The sequence below is a fragment of the Ranitomeya variabilis genome, chromosome 4, assembly GCF_051348905.1.
Source record: "Ranitomeya variabilis isolate aRanVar5 chromosome 4, aRanVar5.hap1, whole genome shotgun sequence".
Classification (NCBI taxonomy): Eukaryota; Metazoa; Chordata; class Amphibia; order Anura; family Dendrobatidae; genus Ranitomeya; species Ranitomeya variabilis.
This window is the reverse complement of record NC_135235.1, coordinates 633585759-633602261: the sequence shown is the minus strand read 5'-3', so window position 1 is coordinate 633602261 and position 16503 is coordinate 633585759. Positions and strand designations below refer to the sequence as shown.

General features: G+C 46.0%; 1 protein-coding gene across 1 annotated transcript in view; it reads left to right on the top strand.

Moving 5' to 3' along the window:
- Positions 1–363: 363 nt before the first annotated feature.
- Positions 364–16503, top strand: part of LOC143767274 (uncharacterized) — a 34598-nt gene continuing 18458 nt past the window's right edge. Inside the window, exons 1-6 of the mRNA XM_077255482.1 lie at positions 364–482; positions 5987–6136; positions 6266–6445; positions 6527–6650; positions 8275–8372; positions 9361–9448. Of these exons, the coding sequence (XP_077111597.1) occupies positions 6056–6136; positions 6266–6445; positions 6527–6650; positions 8275–8372; positions 9361–9448 (571 nt within the window). The 5' untranslated portion in view covers positions 364–482; positions 5987–6055. The remainder of the gene's footprint in view (positions 483–5986; positions 6137–6265; positions 6446–6526; positions 6651–8274; positions 8373–9360; positions 9449–16503) is intronic.

The window sequence follows — 16503 nt, the reverse complement described above, 5'->3', positions numbered from 1 at the left end:
AACAAATTAATTGGCAAATATTGCAAATTCAGCGAACGTAATCTGAACCAAACATTGAAATATTAGCTCATCTCTACTCACCATAATGACTAAATTCTAGTGGCTTCAGTGCTGAGCTGACTACATCGGAGAGGAATTTTTGATCCGATTTATCGCTTCAGCACTGATCTGTCTACAGCAGAGTTGGTAAACTGGGGTTCTCAAAAAAATCACCTCCCATCTAGTCACTACCATTCTGCTATTGGATCTTAACTGGTCTGAAGGAGGCCCTTGCAGGTGACCTCATTCCCTCAAAAAATCAGTACTGTTCTAGACCCTACCATTATAACCCTTTGGAGTTCTGCTTCCAGGACCTGTGATGATGTCACAGTCATGTGATCAGTCACATGGGGGGAGGAGCAGGATGGGGGCTTGTAGGAAGTGAAGGGTTTTCTGTGCAGGAAGCAGCGACATGTAAGAGCTGAGGGGAGAAGTCTGCACTGGTGAGCGGTAATGGGGGGGCAGGGACTGTGTGATAGAGGGGACAGGACTCAGTCCTGGGGGGCACCGGGACTCTGCACATTAGGGTACAGCCGGCTCCACATGTAAGAGCTGAAGGGAGAAGTCTGCACTGGTGAGCGGTAATGGGGGAGCAGGGACTGTGTGATAGACGGGACAGGACTCAGTCCTGGGGGGCACCGGGACCCTGCACATTAGGGTACAGCCGGCTCCACATGTAAGAGCTGAGGGGAGAAGTCTGCACTGGTGAGCGGTAATGGGGGAGCAGGGACTGTGTGATAGAGGGGACAGGACTCCGTCCTGGGGGGCACCGGGACTCTGCACATTAGGGTACAGCCGGCTCCACATGTAAGAGCTGAGGGGAGAAGTCTGCACTGGTGAGCGGTAATGGGGGAGCAGGGACTGTGTGATAGAGGGGGCAGGACTCAGTCCTGGGGGGCACCGGGACTCTGCACATTAGGGTACAGCCGGCTCCACATGTAAGAGCTGAGGGGAGAAGTCTGCACTGGTGAGTGGTAATGGGGGGGCAGGGACTGTGTGATAGAGGGGACAGGACTCAGTCCTGGGAGGCACCGGGACTCTGCACATTAGGGTACAGCCGGCTCCACATGTAAGAGCTGAGGGGAGAAGTCTGCACTGGTGAGCGGTAATGGGGGGGCAGGGACTGTGTGATAGAGGGGACAGGACTCAGTCCTGGGGGGCACCGGGACTCTGCACATTAGGGTACAGCCGGCTCCTCATGTAAGAGCTGAAGGGAGAAGTCTGCACTGGTGAGCGGTAATGGGGGGGCAGGGACTGTGTGATAGAGGGGACAGGACTCAGTCCTGGGGGGCACCGGGACTCTGCACATTTGCTCTGATGATCACTTGTGTATTACTGTGAAGAGCTGTAAAACCTGCACTCATGTAATGACCACAGACAGGATATAGATTCCCAACACACAGCAAGACTATAATATTCCCAGGAGAGTCACATGTTCTTCTTCCAATGGGGTGTACTTAAAGGGAACCTGTCACCCCGTTTTTTCAAGATGAGATAAAAATAGCGTTAAATAGGGGCAGAGCTGTGCTTTACATTAGTGTATTTTTTTGTGCCTTTATTCCCCACCTATGCTGCCGAAATACCTTTGTAAAGTCGCCGTTTTGGGCTGTCACTCACGCTGGTCTGGTCATATGGGCGTGGTGACATTGCTGGTTCTCCCCCCCAGATCTTGCTCATCTTTCCGTTGGTGGCGTAGTGGTTTGCGCATGCCCAATAGGCGAATCCACTGCGCAGCTGAAGGAAAAGAGCGCGATCTGCGCTATTCAGCGGTTTATCGGTGGGCACGGCCATCTTCCTGAGGCCGCGCGTGTGCAGATGCTCGGCTTCCCGGGGCTTCAGGAAAATGGCCGCGGGATGCCGCGCGAGCGCAGATGGAGATCGCGGCAGCCATTTTCCTGAAGCCGAGATGCGAACTTGGCCTCAGGAAGATGTCCGCGCCCACTGATAAACCGCTGAATAGCGCAGATCGTGCTCTTTTCCTTCAGCTGCGCAGTGGATTCGCCTGTTGGGCATATGCACACCACTACGCCACCAACGGAAAGATGAGCAGGATCTGGGGGAGAAACAGCGATGTCACCACGCCCATATGACCAGACCAGCGTGAGTGACAGCCCAAAACGGCGACTTTACAAAGTATTTCGGTAGCATAAGTGGGGAATAAAGGCACAAAAAATATACTAATGTAAAGCACAGCTCTGCCCCTATTTAACGCTATTTTTATCTCATCTTGAAAAAACGGGGTGACAGGTTCCCTTTAATTTTGTGCACTATATGTCCTATTGGGGGTCTCTGTAACAGAAACTGAGAGTGAGGATGGAGTCACACTGCCACATGATTACAGACAGAAAACCCTTTACCTATGGCCAAACATTGCTGTGCTCCAGGACACAACATATACAATATGAAAGTTGTTATATTAACCCCTTGACCACTGATACGCCACTCTGGGGTCATGTGATGACCCCAAGGTACCATAGCCTGTGAGATTCAGCTATAAGTGGACTCTCACAAGTACTGCAGTGTATGAGACCAGTAATCAAAATATAAAAATTATACATATAGAACTTAATTCCAGCTCACCCAGTTGCTCTATGCTAATCCACCTGGGGCTCAGATGCCGGCCTTGCCCTTACCTCACTCATGAGTAAGACTCCCTAGTGCAGTCGAAATGTGTCATCTGGGTCATGTCGACCATGTAAATTTTTCTTTTGTTTGCACAAAATTTTTACAAATATTTTGAAAAATAAAAAGGAAAGGAAAATCCAGTCCTGTTGAGCCGGACTCCAATTTTTTCTATTTTCCTTAAAAATTCTGCATGCTTTACTTTTTTTTCTGTACTTTTTCTCTAATACCCTTTACACAAGCCCCACACAAAACACGTGTAAAAGCATCACTTACACACACTCCCCATGTTTTAAAGAATAAAGTAATTGTGATCCATTCTTCAAGAAGATGCTATTCAGCAGAGGAGGCAGACACTTCCCTTGCTTTGAAGCAGTGAGAACCACATTCCTGTAGTGCTCTTCCTCCTCACTTTTGTTTCTGGAGCTCTCGTTACCTTCCTGGCCATGGGAATAGATCCGGCTACAAAAGAGACAGAAGACCTTGGGTCCGGATAAACAGGACCGACTTTACTGTGTAATTCATTTACACATGGCTGCAGCATACAGATTAAGACAGTCTCTTTTTAGTGCTTTTCCCTTGATTTTGTGCTCCATCAGTCCTTGTCCAAGTCCTGTCCTGAGACCCACCATCTTTACCCCACTCCGCGACCTGACTGACAAATTCTTCATCAGGGAGACAGAGGCATGACACTCTATGCCTTTTCTTGACCTTAAGCCCAAAACTGTCCTAGCATCTTGACGTGGCTGGAGATGTGCTCTCATTCTTGTAGGAAACTTGCACTGCCATGTGCCGAAACAGTAGCTTTTCCCCACATTTGAGGTATACAGGTACTTGGGAGCAATTGCACTAGAATTTTTAGGCTGTTGAAGCTCGCTGCACCAGGCTCAGCGTAAAATAGTGGCACAAGCCGTGATCCACCATTTATACAGTTTGGGTGAAGTGTTGCGCCAGCCAATTACAGCCATGCCAATACTGGGCATGTCTGTGATGGCTCTGGAAGTGCCCACTGCCTAAAAGCTTGTTGATTAGCTGTGCTGCAGCTTTTCAACAAACTTATTCGGCACATTTTCGGATTTCATCATCTTCCCGTACGAACTCTGAACTTTACAGTTTGGTTTCGCTCATCGCTGTTCAGATAGTTTGTTATTCCATGACTAATGAAGAGACTTAATAAGTCTTGAAAGCTCACTTTTTAACATAATTTATTTTATTTTACTTAGCCAATAAAAAGTATTGTATCTAGAAGCTTATTATTTAGTGTTTTTCCGCTGAGAGCGATTTTTTTTTTTTGTATTCCTTTTACATATAGACCACACTGATGTCAGTTTGTCTGTATGTTATTGCTGATATCTCTATATTTATTCCGTTATTATTGCTATCTTTCATTGTATGCCATGAGATGGGATAGTCAAGGAATCAGTCAGAGGTCAGATGCCAGGAAGGTACTTCATAAATAGAAAGAAGAGACAAAGATATAGTCAGTAAAGTTCTGAGGTCAGAATACCAGGATGATAGCAGATCAGAGCAGAAGGTGTTAAACAGATGGATGGTTAGAACAAGGTCCAAGGTCAGGCAACAAAATATCTACAAACAGAACACAAGGCACAGAGAGACAAACCACACAGAAGCTGAATGTAAATCTGACAGAGGTTTGGGAGAAAGAGCTCCATTGAATAGCCTGGCAATCACCTGGGATAATGAATTCCTGAAGAAAGCCAGTGTCTCCTAGTCCCACTCTACTGCCTGTACTGGGAACAAAAGGGGCAGTACTGCAAATTGGTGCATAAATAGTAAGAAAGTAGTAATAAATGGGTTAAAATAATTAAAAGCACCAAAGTTGAGCATGTAACAAAAAAGAATAGGCGGCTGTGGCACACCTGATATACACATAACCTACAATAATTGTGTACAGCCAAGAAAAGGTGCAATAGTACTATATATGATTGAATAGAAATAGTACATAAAAGACAAGTTTTTTAAAAATAGGGGAAACACTAGAGAGCGACAAACACAGCAGGAGGGGAAGCGAGTACATTATACTGATGGTGTAAGAACAATGTATACAAATAAGTACATAATGGGAGATCGATGTCATTTATCCAATAACATACAAAGCCAAGTAATAGTGGTATGTAGCGAGGTAAAGCTAGAGTTTGTGAATAAGGGCTGCAAATATGAAGAGAAAAAGTAAAGGACTAATATTTATCCATATGTCCCTCATGCCAGGATGGCGTCAGCCCCAAAGCACTTTTTGGCGCTAGCCTTCGTCAGAGGGCACCATCAAACCAATGGAGAGAACTATTTAACTTCCCGTGAGCCAATCAGAACTGCTCTGTCACAAAGCATCATTGCCGAAAATGGAGCAGTCACTGGACAGCTTCAGAAGGCGAACACACCCTGCTTTGCGTCATCAGGGGTGGGATGGATCACGTGACGGAAAACCCAACTTTGTCAATGACAAGGGCAGGGAGGATGAGACGAAAGCCACACCATGCCCGGATATAGACGCAGCAGAGAAAATGCTGGCCCCATGGATATCAGCGCATGCGCACAGGCAAGAAAGGTAGAGACTTATTCAAAGATGCCAAGGCAGGAGGAATGAGGCAAGAAAACGGATTGGAACCAGAGATGAAGAATCAGGGCTGGGAAACGGGAACTACAACCATCTTGTATACATGTGACAGACTGTGTGACTGTGTGCTTTGAGGATCATGTTTGGATCAGTTTTTACATACAGACCACAATGTCAGTTAGTCTCTATGTTACTGCTGATCACTTTATATTTAATCCTTTATTAATTCTCTCTCTCTTTGTGTGGTCTTTACAATATTGTCCCCCCTTCCCCTTTTTTTTCCTCCCAGTCCCTCTCCACCACCTGTACTTGGTAACTCCTGTATGTGGGGTTAATATCCTCCACATCTGCCCTATTTTCTGTAGATCCTGATATCTCTGACCCTGTGCACATGTGGCCGCAGGGTCAGTTACATCGGCCGCTCTGTGTGTGCACTTCAATATTGTTGTGTTTATCATTTTTTTTAAGTCATTAGTATCAATATTTCTGCCCTAGGTTTTCTTTTTAGATTACTTCTGAGTTTTTGGTGCCGGGTTTTCTGAGTTTTTGGTGCCGGGTTTTCTGAGTTTTTGGTGCCGGGTTGAAGTTTTGTGATAAATCTCTCTATGTGACTGTAATCGGACTGTGCATTATACAGAGGGCAGGACGGGACATGACTGGATGTAGTGATCATGTGACGCCGGTAGCAGCTCCAGAGATTTCTTACATGGGATCTTTATGATGTTCCATCGTCATCTTCTCCCCATTCAGGTCTCTACAATATCGGATCCTCTCAGTGGAGATCTTCTATATAAGAGAATTCTCCTGAGTGACCCTACAATGATAGAAAGGGACAGGGACAAGATGAGGGAGAAGATATTACACCTCACCCTAGAGATCCTCTTCCGGCTTACTGGAGAGGTGAGAGATTCTTATGACGCCACATTGCATCATTCTTATCCATGGGAATAACAGATGGACAGAACTTGAGAGGTGAGGACTCTGGAAATGTCTGTAATGAGGTTTATTCATGTGTCTCTCCATAACCAGGATTACACAGTAGTGAAGAAGACCTCTGGTGAGCGCTGTCAGGCCCATGTGTCTGAGGGATGGGGAAGACCCCTGAGCCCAATCACGGGGCCTCCACCTCACCCCCTGATACATGAGGACATCAATGACCAGAAGATCCTAGAACTCACCTACAAGATGATTGAGCTGCTGACTGGAAAGGTGACACTGTTGGGAATGCTTGGACATTATACAGTAACCCTATTGAGGGATCGGAGATGATGATATCATTGTATGTGTCAGGTTCCTATAAGGTGTCAGGATGTCACCGTTTATTTCTCCATGGAGGAGTGGACGTATTTAGAAGGACACAAAGATCTGTACAATGACGTCATGATGGAGGTTTTCCAGCCCCTCACATCACCAGGTAATAGACGGGACTAAATACACATGGCCTACAATTACCGTATATACTCGAGTATAAGCCGACCCGAGTATAAGCCGACCCCCCTAATTTTGCCACAAAAAACTGGGAAAACTTATTGACTCGAGTATAAGCCTAGGGGGAAAAATGCAGCAGGTACCGGTGAATTTCAAAATTAAAAATAGATACTCCATACCGTTCATTATGGCCCCATAGATGCTCCACATAAAGCTGTGCCACATATAATGCTCTGCACCGTTCATTATGGCCCCATAGATGCTCCACATAAAGCTGTGCCATATATACAATGCTCTGCACCGTTGCCCCATAGCTGTGCCATATAGTGCTCTGCCCCATTGCTGTGCCATATAGTGCTCTGCCCCATAGCTGTGCCATATAGTGCTCTGCCCCATAGCTGTGCCATATAGTGCTCTGCCCCATAGCTGTGCCATATAGTGCTCTGCCCCATAGCTGTGCCATATAGTGCTCTGCCCCATAGCTGTGCCATATAGTGCTCTGCCCCATTGCTGTGCCATATAGTGCTCTGCCCCATAGCTGTGCCATATAGTGCTCTGCCCCATAGCTGTGCCATATAGTGCTCTGCCCCATAGCTGTGCCATATAGTGCTCTGCCCCATAGCTGTGCCATATAGTGCTCTGCCCCATAGCTGTGCCATATAGTGCTCTGCCCCATAGCTGTGCCATATAGTGCTCTGCCCCATAGCTGTGCCATATAGTGCTCTGCCCCATAGCTGTGCCATATAGTGCTCTGCCCCATAGCTGTGCCATATAGTGCTCTGCCCCATAGCTGTGCCATATAGTGCTCTGCCCCATAGCTGTGCCATATAGTGCTCTGCCCCATAGCTGTGCCATATAGTGCTCTGCCCCATAGCTGTGCCATATAGTGCTCTGCCCCATAGCTGTGCCATATAGTGCTCTGCCCCATAGCTGTGCCATATAGTGCTCTGCACCGTCCATTATTGCCCCATAGCTGCTGCTGCAATAAAAAAAAATAAAACACATACTCACCTGTCTTGCAGCTCCTCGGCGCCATCTTCCCGGCGTCTCCCTGCACTGACTGATCAGGCAGAGGGCGGCGCGCACACTATATGCGTCATCGCGCCCTCTGCCTGAACAGTCAGAGCGGAGAGACGCCGGGAAGATGGCGCGACGCCCGGCGTGTGGAACCAGGATAGGTGAATATGCGATACTTACCTGCTCCCGGCGTCCCGCTCCTTCCCCCGGACAGCTGGTCTTCGGTGCCGCAGCCTCTTCCTCTGTCAGCGGTCACCGGCACCGCTGATTAGAGAAATGAATTATGCGGCTCCGCCCCTATGGGGGGTGGAGCAGCCTATTCATTTCTCTAATGAGCGGTCCCACGTGACCGCTCAGGGGAAGAGGCTGCAGCACCCGGAGACAGTGTGACAGGCAGGGGGAGCGCCAGGATCGCCGGGACTAGGTAAGTATATGACAGTGCTCACCCGCCGACCCCACCACCGATCATGACTCGAGTATAAGCCGAGGGGGCACTTTCAGCCCAAAAATTTGGGCTGAAAATCTCGGCTTATACTCGAGTATATACGGTATCTGTATATAAAGAATCAATTCAGTCCCTGTATGTGTTTCAGTTCTATCCAGTAAGAAGACAACACTAGAGAGATTTCAAGGTCCTCTTCTTCCCAAGGACTGTAAACAAGAAGATCCCAATGTTCCTCAGGATCATCAGGTAGATGGAAAGAAGGTGTCATGAGATCTTCCCTATAAGTTGTGGATGGCTGTGAAGGTTATGTTCAGTCTTGTTTTATCCACCAGTATAAGGGAAGAGTCGGATGTATAACTCAAACGGGGATTGCATCACAATACTCGAACTGGCCAAGCATGACAGTATGTATTTCTACGCAACTGTTACTCTTGGACCGCACACGTAATATCATGCCTCAAGTGCCAACAATGAGCAATAGCACAACCTCACTCTACTGCGCTCCATATAGGAAGCATGCACTACAACTACAGTCTATTGTGCATACAGTAAACCACCTAGAAACTTCTCCCAAGACTCCTCCCAACAGCAGGGATGACCCTCTATAACCCTTACCTGCCCAGCTGCAGGTCTGACCCTCCCCTGCTCAGTTGCCAACAGTTCATAACTATCACATAAAAGTGACTACAATAAACAATGGTATTAACCATATAGTTACAGTACTATTCATCAGTGTCCTGAAAGAAAGGTATATTTGTGATGCTGTAGGATATGTAATGTCATAAATCAATTCACTTCAGGAGGTGCCAGGATCTTCCATTCCTTTTACACCAGGAATATGACAATGAGTTTTCCTTGCTTTCCCGCCTTCACAGTCCTCAGATCTTAACCCTGTAAAGCATCTCTGGGACGAGGTAGAATTGGTTATTCAGAGCATCTCAGCACCATCTAATTTGCGGAAAGTACAAGAACCTATCCTGTTAGCATGGGCCAGAATTCCTGGGGAACAATCTCAGCACCTTGTGGAATCTATGACGTGATTAATATCTGAGGTTCTGAAGGGCAGATAAGATCCTACGTGTTACTAGATAGGTGTCTCTAGTATTGTGGCCATTCAGTGTATGTTTTATATCTGGTGGAGATGACAGGGTAAAGATGATCGTAGACATTAGATGTTGTCTGGATCGTCTCAAATGTCTCCATCTGCCAGTGACTTTTACAATCTTTGTTTCAGGGTGAAGATCTGCCCCATATTAATACTACAGAGACATATGTGAGGGGTGATGAGCGGTGTAAAGAGATAACTACAGATAACCGCACAGGTGAGTAGTGACCACTAAATGCCGAGAAGTCACAGGTTCTAATCAGTCACTGGCTTGTTGGAGTTTTTTCAGATGCGTTCACATAAATCTTTTTTTTTTTTTTTTCAATAATGTTTTTATTAAACTTTTTTGTCAATACAAATATAAAATCTGCACATTCTTGTATCAATCAGACAATGTTACGTCACATTTCGAGCAATACGGAGTAAGAAAATAAAATAATTTACATAGACATAACAAATAAGTAGAATGGCTAATCTAAAAGGTCTGTTGTTGGTCTTTATTATCTATCGTTGCCATATTTTGACGTTATGCCAGAATGGGCAGAAAGACAGAGAAGTATGAGGAAAATATTTAGGAAAATGGAGGGGGGGGAGGGGGGGGGGGGGAAACATCTGGGGAAATGAAGGAAGGGGGAAGGGGGGGAGAGCACCCGGCTTCCACTCCTACATCCTCGGGTTTATATGACCCAATCCGCGAGTCATCCTCACAGAGGCGGACGACCTGCTATTGTTTGTTCCAAGAACCAAGTAGTCATCTTAAAACAATCTCTAATTCCTTGCTTAGTGTGAGTCGGAAGGATCGCTATAAATGGTTCCCATGTGTCAAAGAATGTCTGAGTCCTCCTCTCCTTTTGGAGGGAAGCATCTATCCAATCCATTCTAAACAGAAAAGCAAGTTTCTCTAGGAAAAGTCGCAGTGTGGGCACTTTAGGCGCCAACCAGTTTTGCAGAACTGTCTTACGAGCTGCAGCTGAGATAATAAAAAGGAATTTTTTACCATGGTATGGTATATGGACATCACTATCCGTAATATGACCAAAGAGAGCCCAGGCTGGAGTAAGTGTGATGTTATATGAGGTGTGCGTCGACACGAAGGTATATATACGCTGCCAGAACAATTGAATTTGTGGACAGGCCCAAAAGCAGTGATAGTGGTCCGCTTCAGATTCCCCACATCTAGAACAGGCCGGGCTCGCCAGATTCCCCATCAGATAACTACGTTTTGGTGAAACATAGGTCTTGTGCAGGATCTGTAACGCCATTTCCCAATAAGAGACAGAAGATATATATTTGAGTGCTTTCTGTAATGCCCGCAAGATAAGAGATGGTGTAAAGGAGACATCATCCACCTGCCATTTTGTAATTCCTACCCCCACGGTATCATACTGTATCAAAGGACGGAGGAATGTATAGTACTCCGAGACCAGGCCCCTATTCTGAGTGCATGTATTCAATTTGTTCAGTAATTTGTCCTGCCAGTCATTGTCATTGAAAGCGTGTATGACACTATGTGCGTAGCTTTGCAGCTGCATGTAGTGGAAAGGGTGTGCGCGTATATAATCAAACAAAGTGCATGCCTGAGCAAATGAAATGACGGTCCTTGTCTGTATGTCAACTATGTCTCCAATGGACCGTAAACCCTCTCTCTGCCATCTAGAGAAGATGGGGTGTGCCTTTCCATCATGGAAACTAGGATTATTGGAAAATGATTGTGCAAGTGAAACACCACTGGACAAGTGTAGCCTCCTACGTACCACCACCCACGTCCTCCACATTGACATAAATAAGGGGTTATTTTTATGGTCTGATGTTAATGAGGGATATGGGGAATGTAATAAGCTTACCAGGGACCTATTATCTATCAGAGATGATTCTACGTTATTGGATGAATACGTGGATGTACCGTTCAGCCAGTCCCTAAGGATCCGCATATTGGCTGCCAGATTATATAATTTAACATCTGGGAAATTGATTCCCCCATTAGTTTTAGGCTGTTGGAGGATGTACAGTCCAATTCTAGGTCTCCTTCCCTGCCATATGAAATTGCGGAATAGTCGATTGATGTTGCGTTCATCTACGGGTCTTAGATAGAACGGTAAGACATTAAACAGGTATAGCAGCCGCGGGAAGGAGATCATTTTTATTAGGTTTGCCCGACCTATAAAAGAGAGGGTGAATTTGCTCCACGCATTTAAGTCGTCCTGTAATGATTTGATAAATGCCTGCAGGTTAGTCCGCTGCAGTTCTGCTGGAGATCTAGTAATTTGAACACCCAAGTATGTAATAGATTGGGTTTTCCACTGGATAGGGTAATCTTGAGCCCACGTAGGTTTTGCAGGTCCCGTGAGCATCAGAGCTTCAGATTTTGTCACATTTATTGAGAAACCTATTATTGCTCCCTTTTGCTCTACTATTGAAAGCAAAGGGCCCAAATTGACCCGAGGTCTTGACATAAAGATTAAAAGGTCATCTGCGAAAGCCATCGTTTTAATTTCAGTATTCCCAAATTGTAATCCCTGAAGACCTGGCCACTTCTGCAAGTACCTTAATAGTGGGTCCAGTGCCAGATTAAAAAGTATCGGTGAGATTGGGCATCCCTGTCTTGCTCCCCTTTCCAAAATGATTGGAGGAGATAGTAAATTATTTATGGATAGTTTAGTGGTTGCGTTATGTTGTATGATGTGTAGAAATCTAAGAAAAATATCGCCAAAGCCTCTGTGCCTTAAAACCGTGTTCAGAAAGCTCCATGATATTGAGTCAAATGCCTTCTCAGCATCAAGGCTGAGTAGCAGTGAGGGAGGACAGTTTTGTTGTTTAGCAAGAACTGTTGCGGCTACAGCTGTCCTAACTCCCAGGGCAGAGTGGCGGCCTCTTGTAAAGCCCAGTTGTGAGGGTATGAGTAAACCTGGTAAAAACTCTTGCAAGCGATCCGCCAGGATTTTAGTGAGTATTTTGTAGTCTACATTTAGTAGGGATATCGGGCGATATGAGCCTACCTCAAGAGGGTCTTTATTTGGTTTGGGTAGAAGAATTGTATGGGCTTCATGGAAGCCTTCCACTTGTTCCCCCTGTGCGTATATAGTATTAAGCAAATCCACCATCATGGGGGTGATATCTGGCTGCAGCATCTTGTAATACTCAGCAGTTAGACCATCAGGTCCTGGTGACTTGTTATTGTGTAGGGACTTGATCGTCGACTGCACCTCCTCAATAGTTATTGGAGCTGACAACTGTTCCCTTTGGTCTCCCGTTATTTTTGGTAGTGCAGTCGAGGATATAAGATCCCACGTGTCCTGTGAGCTATATGGCCGTTCTCTGTATAGTTCAGTATAGTACTTTAGGAAGGCCTGTTGTTTATCCCTTTCTGATGTGACCACTTGATGGTTCTCTGGGTGTCTCACTTGTACAACTGTGCGTCTAGAGTGGAACGGCCTAGTCAGGCGTGCCAGTAAGCTGCCCGTCTTTCCGCCCCACCTATAATAATGGTTCTTTGTGAAATCTATACTTCTTGTAGCTTGGGCAATAGTGAAAGTATCAATGAGTCGTTTGGCTTCTAGATAATTTTGTTTTTTAAGTATGTCTGTAGGATCAGTCAGATAGGCCTGGTGGGTAGTCAATAGGTCCGTATGCAAAAGTTGGTATTTTGTCCTTTTTTCCCTCTTTTGATGTATCAGGTAGGAAGTAATATGGCCTCTCATCACTGCCTTAGAGGTGCGCCACAGTAAGGGCGCGTCTGAGGAGGATGACATGTTATCGTCTAGAAAGTTGTTCCAGTGTGTCTGAAGGAATCCCCTAAAATCCTCTGAATTAAACAAATATGATGGAAATCTCCAATGCCTCAAGGGATATCTTGGCGGGTTCAGAAAGAGCCGTAATGTAATTGGCGCATGATCCGACACCTCAATGGTTTCTATTGTTGTGTTTTCCACCTTTTCAAACAAGGTATCAGTAAGTAGAAAATAATCTATTCTTGAATGCACATTATGCACCCGTGAATAGAACGTATAGTCTTTCTCCGTGGTGTGGAGCACGCGCCAAGGATCGCACAAACCAGTGTGCTGCATCATTTTTACAATAATTTGAGCAGTCTGATTGTCATGTGGCGAGTTGGAAGACCTGTCCAGATGTGGGGAAAGAGCAGCATTAAAATCTCCACCCAAAATAAGGTTGTCTATACGTTTAGATAATAAAAACTGATATAGATTAGAGAAAAAAGTGCTGTTAGGGCTGTTTGGAGCATAGATATTGAGCAGTGTATAAACAGTGTCTCCAATCTGGAGCAGGAGATATAGAAATCTTCCCTCTGCGTCAGAGTGTTCCTCTAGCAGCGTGTAAGATAATGAAGTCCCCAGTAAAATGGCCACGCCCCTCGATTTAGTGGTATGTGTGGCCGTGTAGCACTTTTGAATCCAAGGAGCTCGTAGAGAATTATCTTCTCCCTGCTTCCAGTGGGTTTCCTGAAGGAAAACAACATCGGGCTTAAATCTATTCAAATGGGTTAGAACACGCCTGCGTTTCACTGGGGAGTTCAATCCCGCCACGTTCCAAGAAATAAATGTATGTGGTTGTGCATGTACTGGTGTAGTTTGTGTGGATGCGGTACTCATCCTACTCCAGTTCTGGGCATCTCGAATATTGGAAACATTTGCTTCTGGATCTTTCGGGTCCTGTCCCAGCGAGCAGGTCCCTCAAGGTAGGCCGGACAGGGTAAGAAGCCGTGTGCCCTCAGGGGGAAGGGGGTAGGTTGAAGCTGGTAGGAAAAAAGCAACAGATTAACTTTCCCAGGATGGGAGACATAAACCTGTAAACATATAAACATTAACATGGATAATTGACAGGCAAAGTAACGTTCTGCCATAACACAAATGAGAGGATCAGTATCATCTTAATTGACTCTCCTAGTCAGCATCATTTTGAGGAAGGAAGTGCGCTTTTGCTGCATCCGGGTCTGTATATACGGTTGTTCGGCCATTCTCTGTCACCTTGAGTTTGGCCGGAAATAGCAGCTGGAACCTGATGTTCTTCTCTACCAGTTGACTGCAGATTGGGGTAAACAACTTTCTCCTGGCAGTTACTGTTGGTGAGAAGTCCTGAAATATTAGGACCCGAAAGTCTCTGATGACAAGTGAACGCCGCTGTCTATATGCTTTAAGGATGGCCTCTTTAGCCGTGTAGTATAGAAATTTAGCGATCGCTGGTCTTGGTCTTCTTTTCTCATCAGGGATCTGGTCTCCCAATCGGTGTGCTCTTTCGATCAAAGGAGGATTCTGTGGGAAGGATAAGTCCAGGGCCTTAGGCAGGTCCCTGGTTAACAAAGTGATGAGATCCTCTCCCTTGATCGATTCGGGTATGCCCACAAACCGTAGGTTGCTCCTTCGGCTCCGGTTCTCTAAGTCGTCGACCTTGTCCTTCAAGTAGTCAATGGTGGTTTGTTGGTGTGTAAGGATTGAGCGGATATCGGAGGTGGAGGTCTCGCAGTCCACCACACGATTCTCCAGTTCCCCTATTTTTTGTGTTAGGGTGGTAACTTGCGTGAGCACTGAATTAATAGAGGTTTGCAGTTGGTTAAATTTTGAGTCAAACATTGGCATGAGGATCTTAGAGACCTTTATTGCTAGTGCCTCCACCTGGGTATCATCAAAGTCCCACTGGGTAGCTGAGTCATCAGACTTATTCGGAGACGGTGAGCCTTTCCCGGCTTGTATTGTTGGTGCCGAAGGGGTCTTATTTATATTTTTATCTTTATTTGCTCCCGTTGTCTTTTTGGGAGGTTGTTTGTTGGCCATATTTGTTTCAGGTGTGATGAGATATTTTTTCATCAGAATGTCTGTAAAAATGGATGCAGCAGAAATATTAACTAGGGAGTCATGCAGTAATGAAGGTTACATTTTTTTTTTTTTTTGTTTTAGAATTATTTAGCAGTTATTTTAAATGGTGGAGTGTTGGCTCCCTCTGGTGGTCAATTTTGGAAGTGCAGCCTGTATGAACGGCTTGTAAAGTTCAGGCTCCTGGCGAGGATTTTGTGAAAGAAAACCTGGGGAGATATTGATCTTTCCCTAAGTACTTCACAAACGCTGGAGTAGCTGCAGTCTCCCAGGAGCAGCTCCCTCCTTACTGGGCTGAGCGGTGCGCTGATGAAGCACGGAGGTATGTCGGCGGGGAGGGGGGGCCGAGGAATGCAGTCTCTCGGGTGCCGCTGGTTACTGCTGCCTGTGTGTGGTCTCTTTTGCCGGCAGAAGCACACACTGGAGGCTTCTGCGCTACGGGGCTCCGCTCCTACCTGGCTCCTGTCTTCAGTAGGAGTCCCCTGACAGCGGGGTGAAAAACTCTCCCTCTCCCAGGCCTCCAAGATGGCGGGCGAGAGAGCACGTGTGTCGGCCGGGAGGTTAATTTCAGGCTCGTGCAGCCTTGGATTCCGGGAGAAAAAGGCAGGTGGTGATGCCTGGCCCCTGCAGTGAGTCTCCGGTCACTTATCTGACACAAATGCGGCGTCTGTGGGCACAGCAAGGTGCACTTTAGGTCCCGCTAGCAGGGAGCTGATTAAGATGCGGCCATCTATGTGTCCCGCCTCCCGGAAGTCACATAAATCTTTTGATGTGGATAAAGGGGCTGACTCATTATAAGGTTACCAGGGACTATTTTTTCTATTTTTTTTATTTATTTTTACAATATGCTAAGAACTATCACCCAGGTAGTTGCTTCCTACCTGCCTTTTGTGCCTGCTGCTGATTTCTACTGAAACAGACTGGTCACAGACCACTCATACTGGTGATTTAGATTCTCTTCCACTCTGTTCTGTTGATGGGGGTGATTGCTGATGTTATGCTGATTGATAATTTAACTGCGGGAAGCTGACTGTCAATCACCATGATATCGGAAGTCATTCATTGTCAACAGAGCAACCTGGAATATGAAAAGCTGCTCACTGACGTGGAGCAGCTGAATCACCGACAGGGCTGGTCGGTGACCACTCTGACCTAGCGTCAAGTACAACAGTCAGGTAATTGTTTCTGTTAGCAAGTACCTGCTTATTAAGTTTCTAGGCCCATAGTTAAAAAAAAAAAAAAAAGTAAGTCCTGGACAATCTCCTCATGATTGGCACCGTGCACTCCAGTCTTTGATAAAGGAGGGTGGTGGCGTAAGTAATAATAAATTGATTCAGACATACACACAGCACTTCTTCTCAGTGGTGCGTGCCTCTGTGCGTCTTGCCAGAAAAAGTAAAGAACGGATTGGAGCAACATTTCTGATGGGTGTAATTTATGCCCTTCG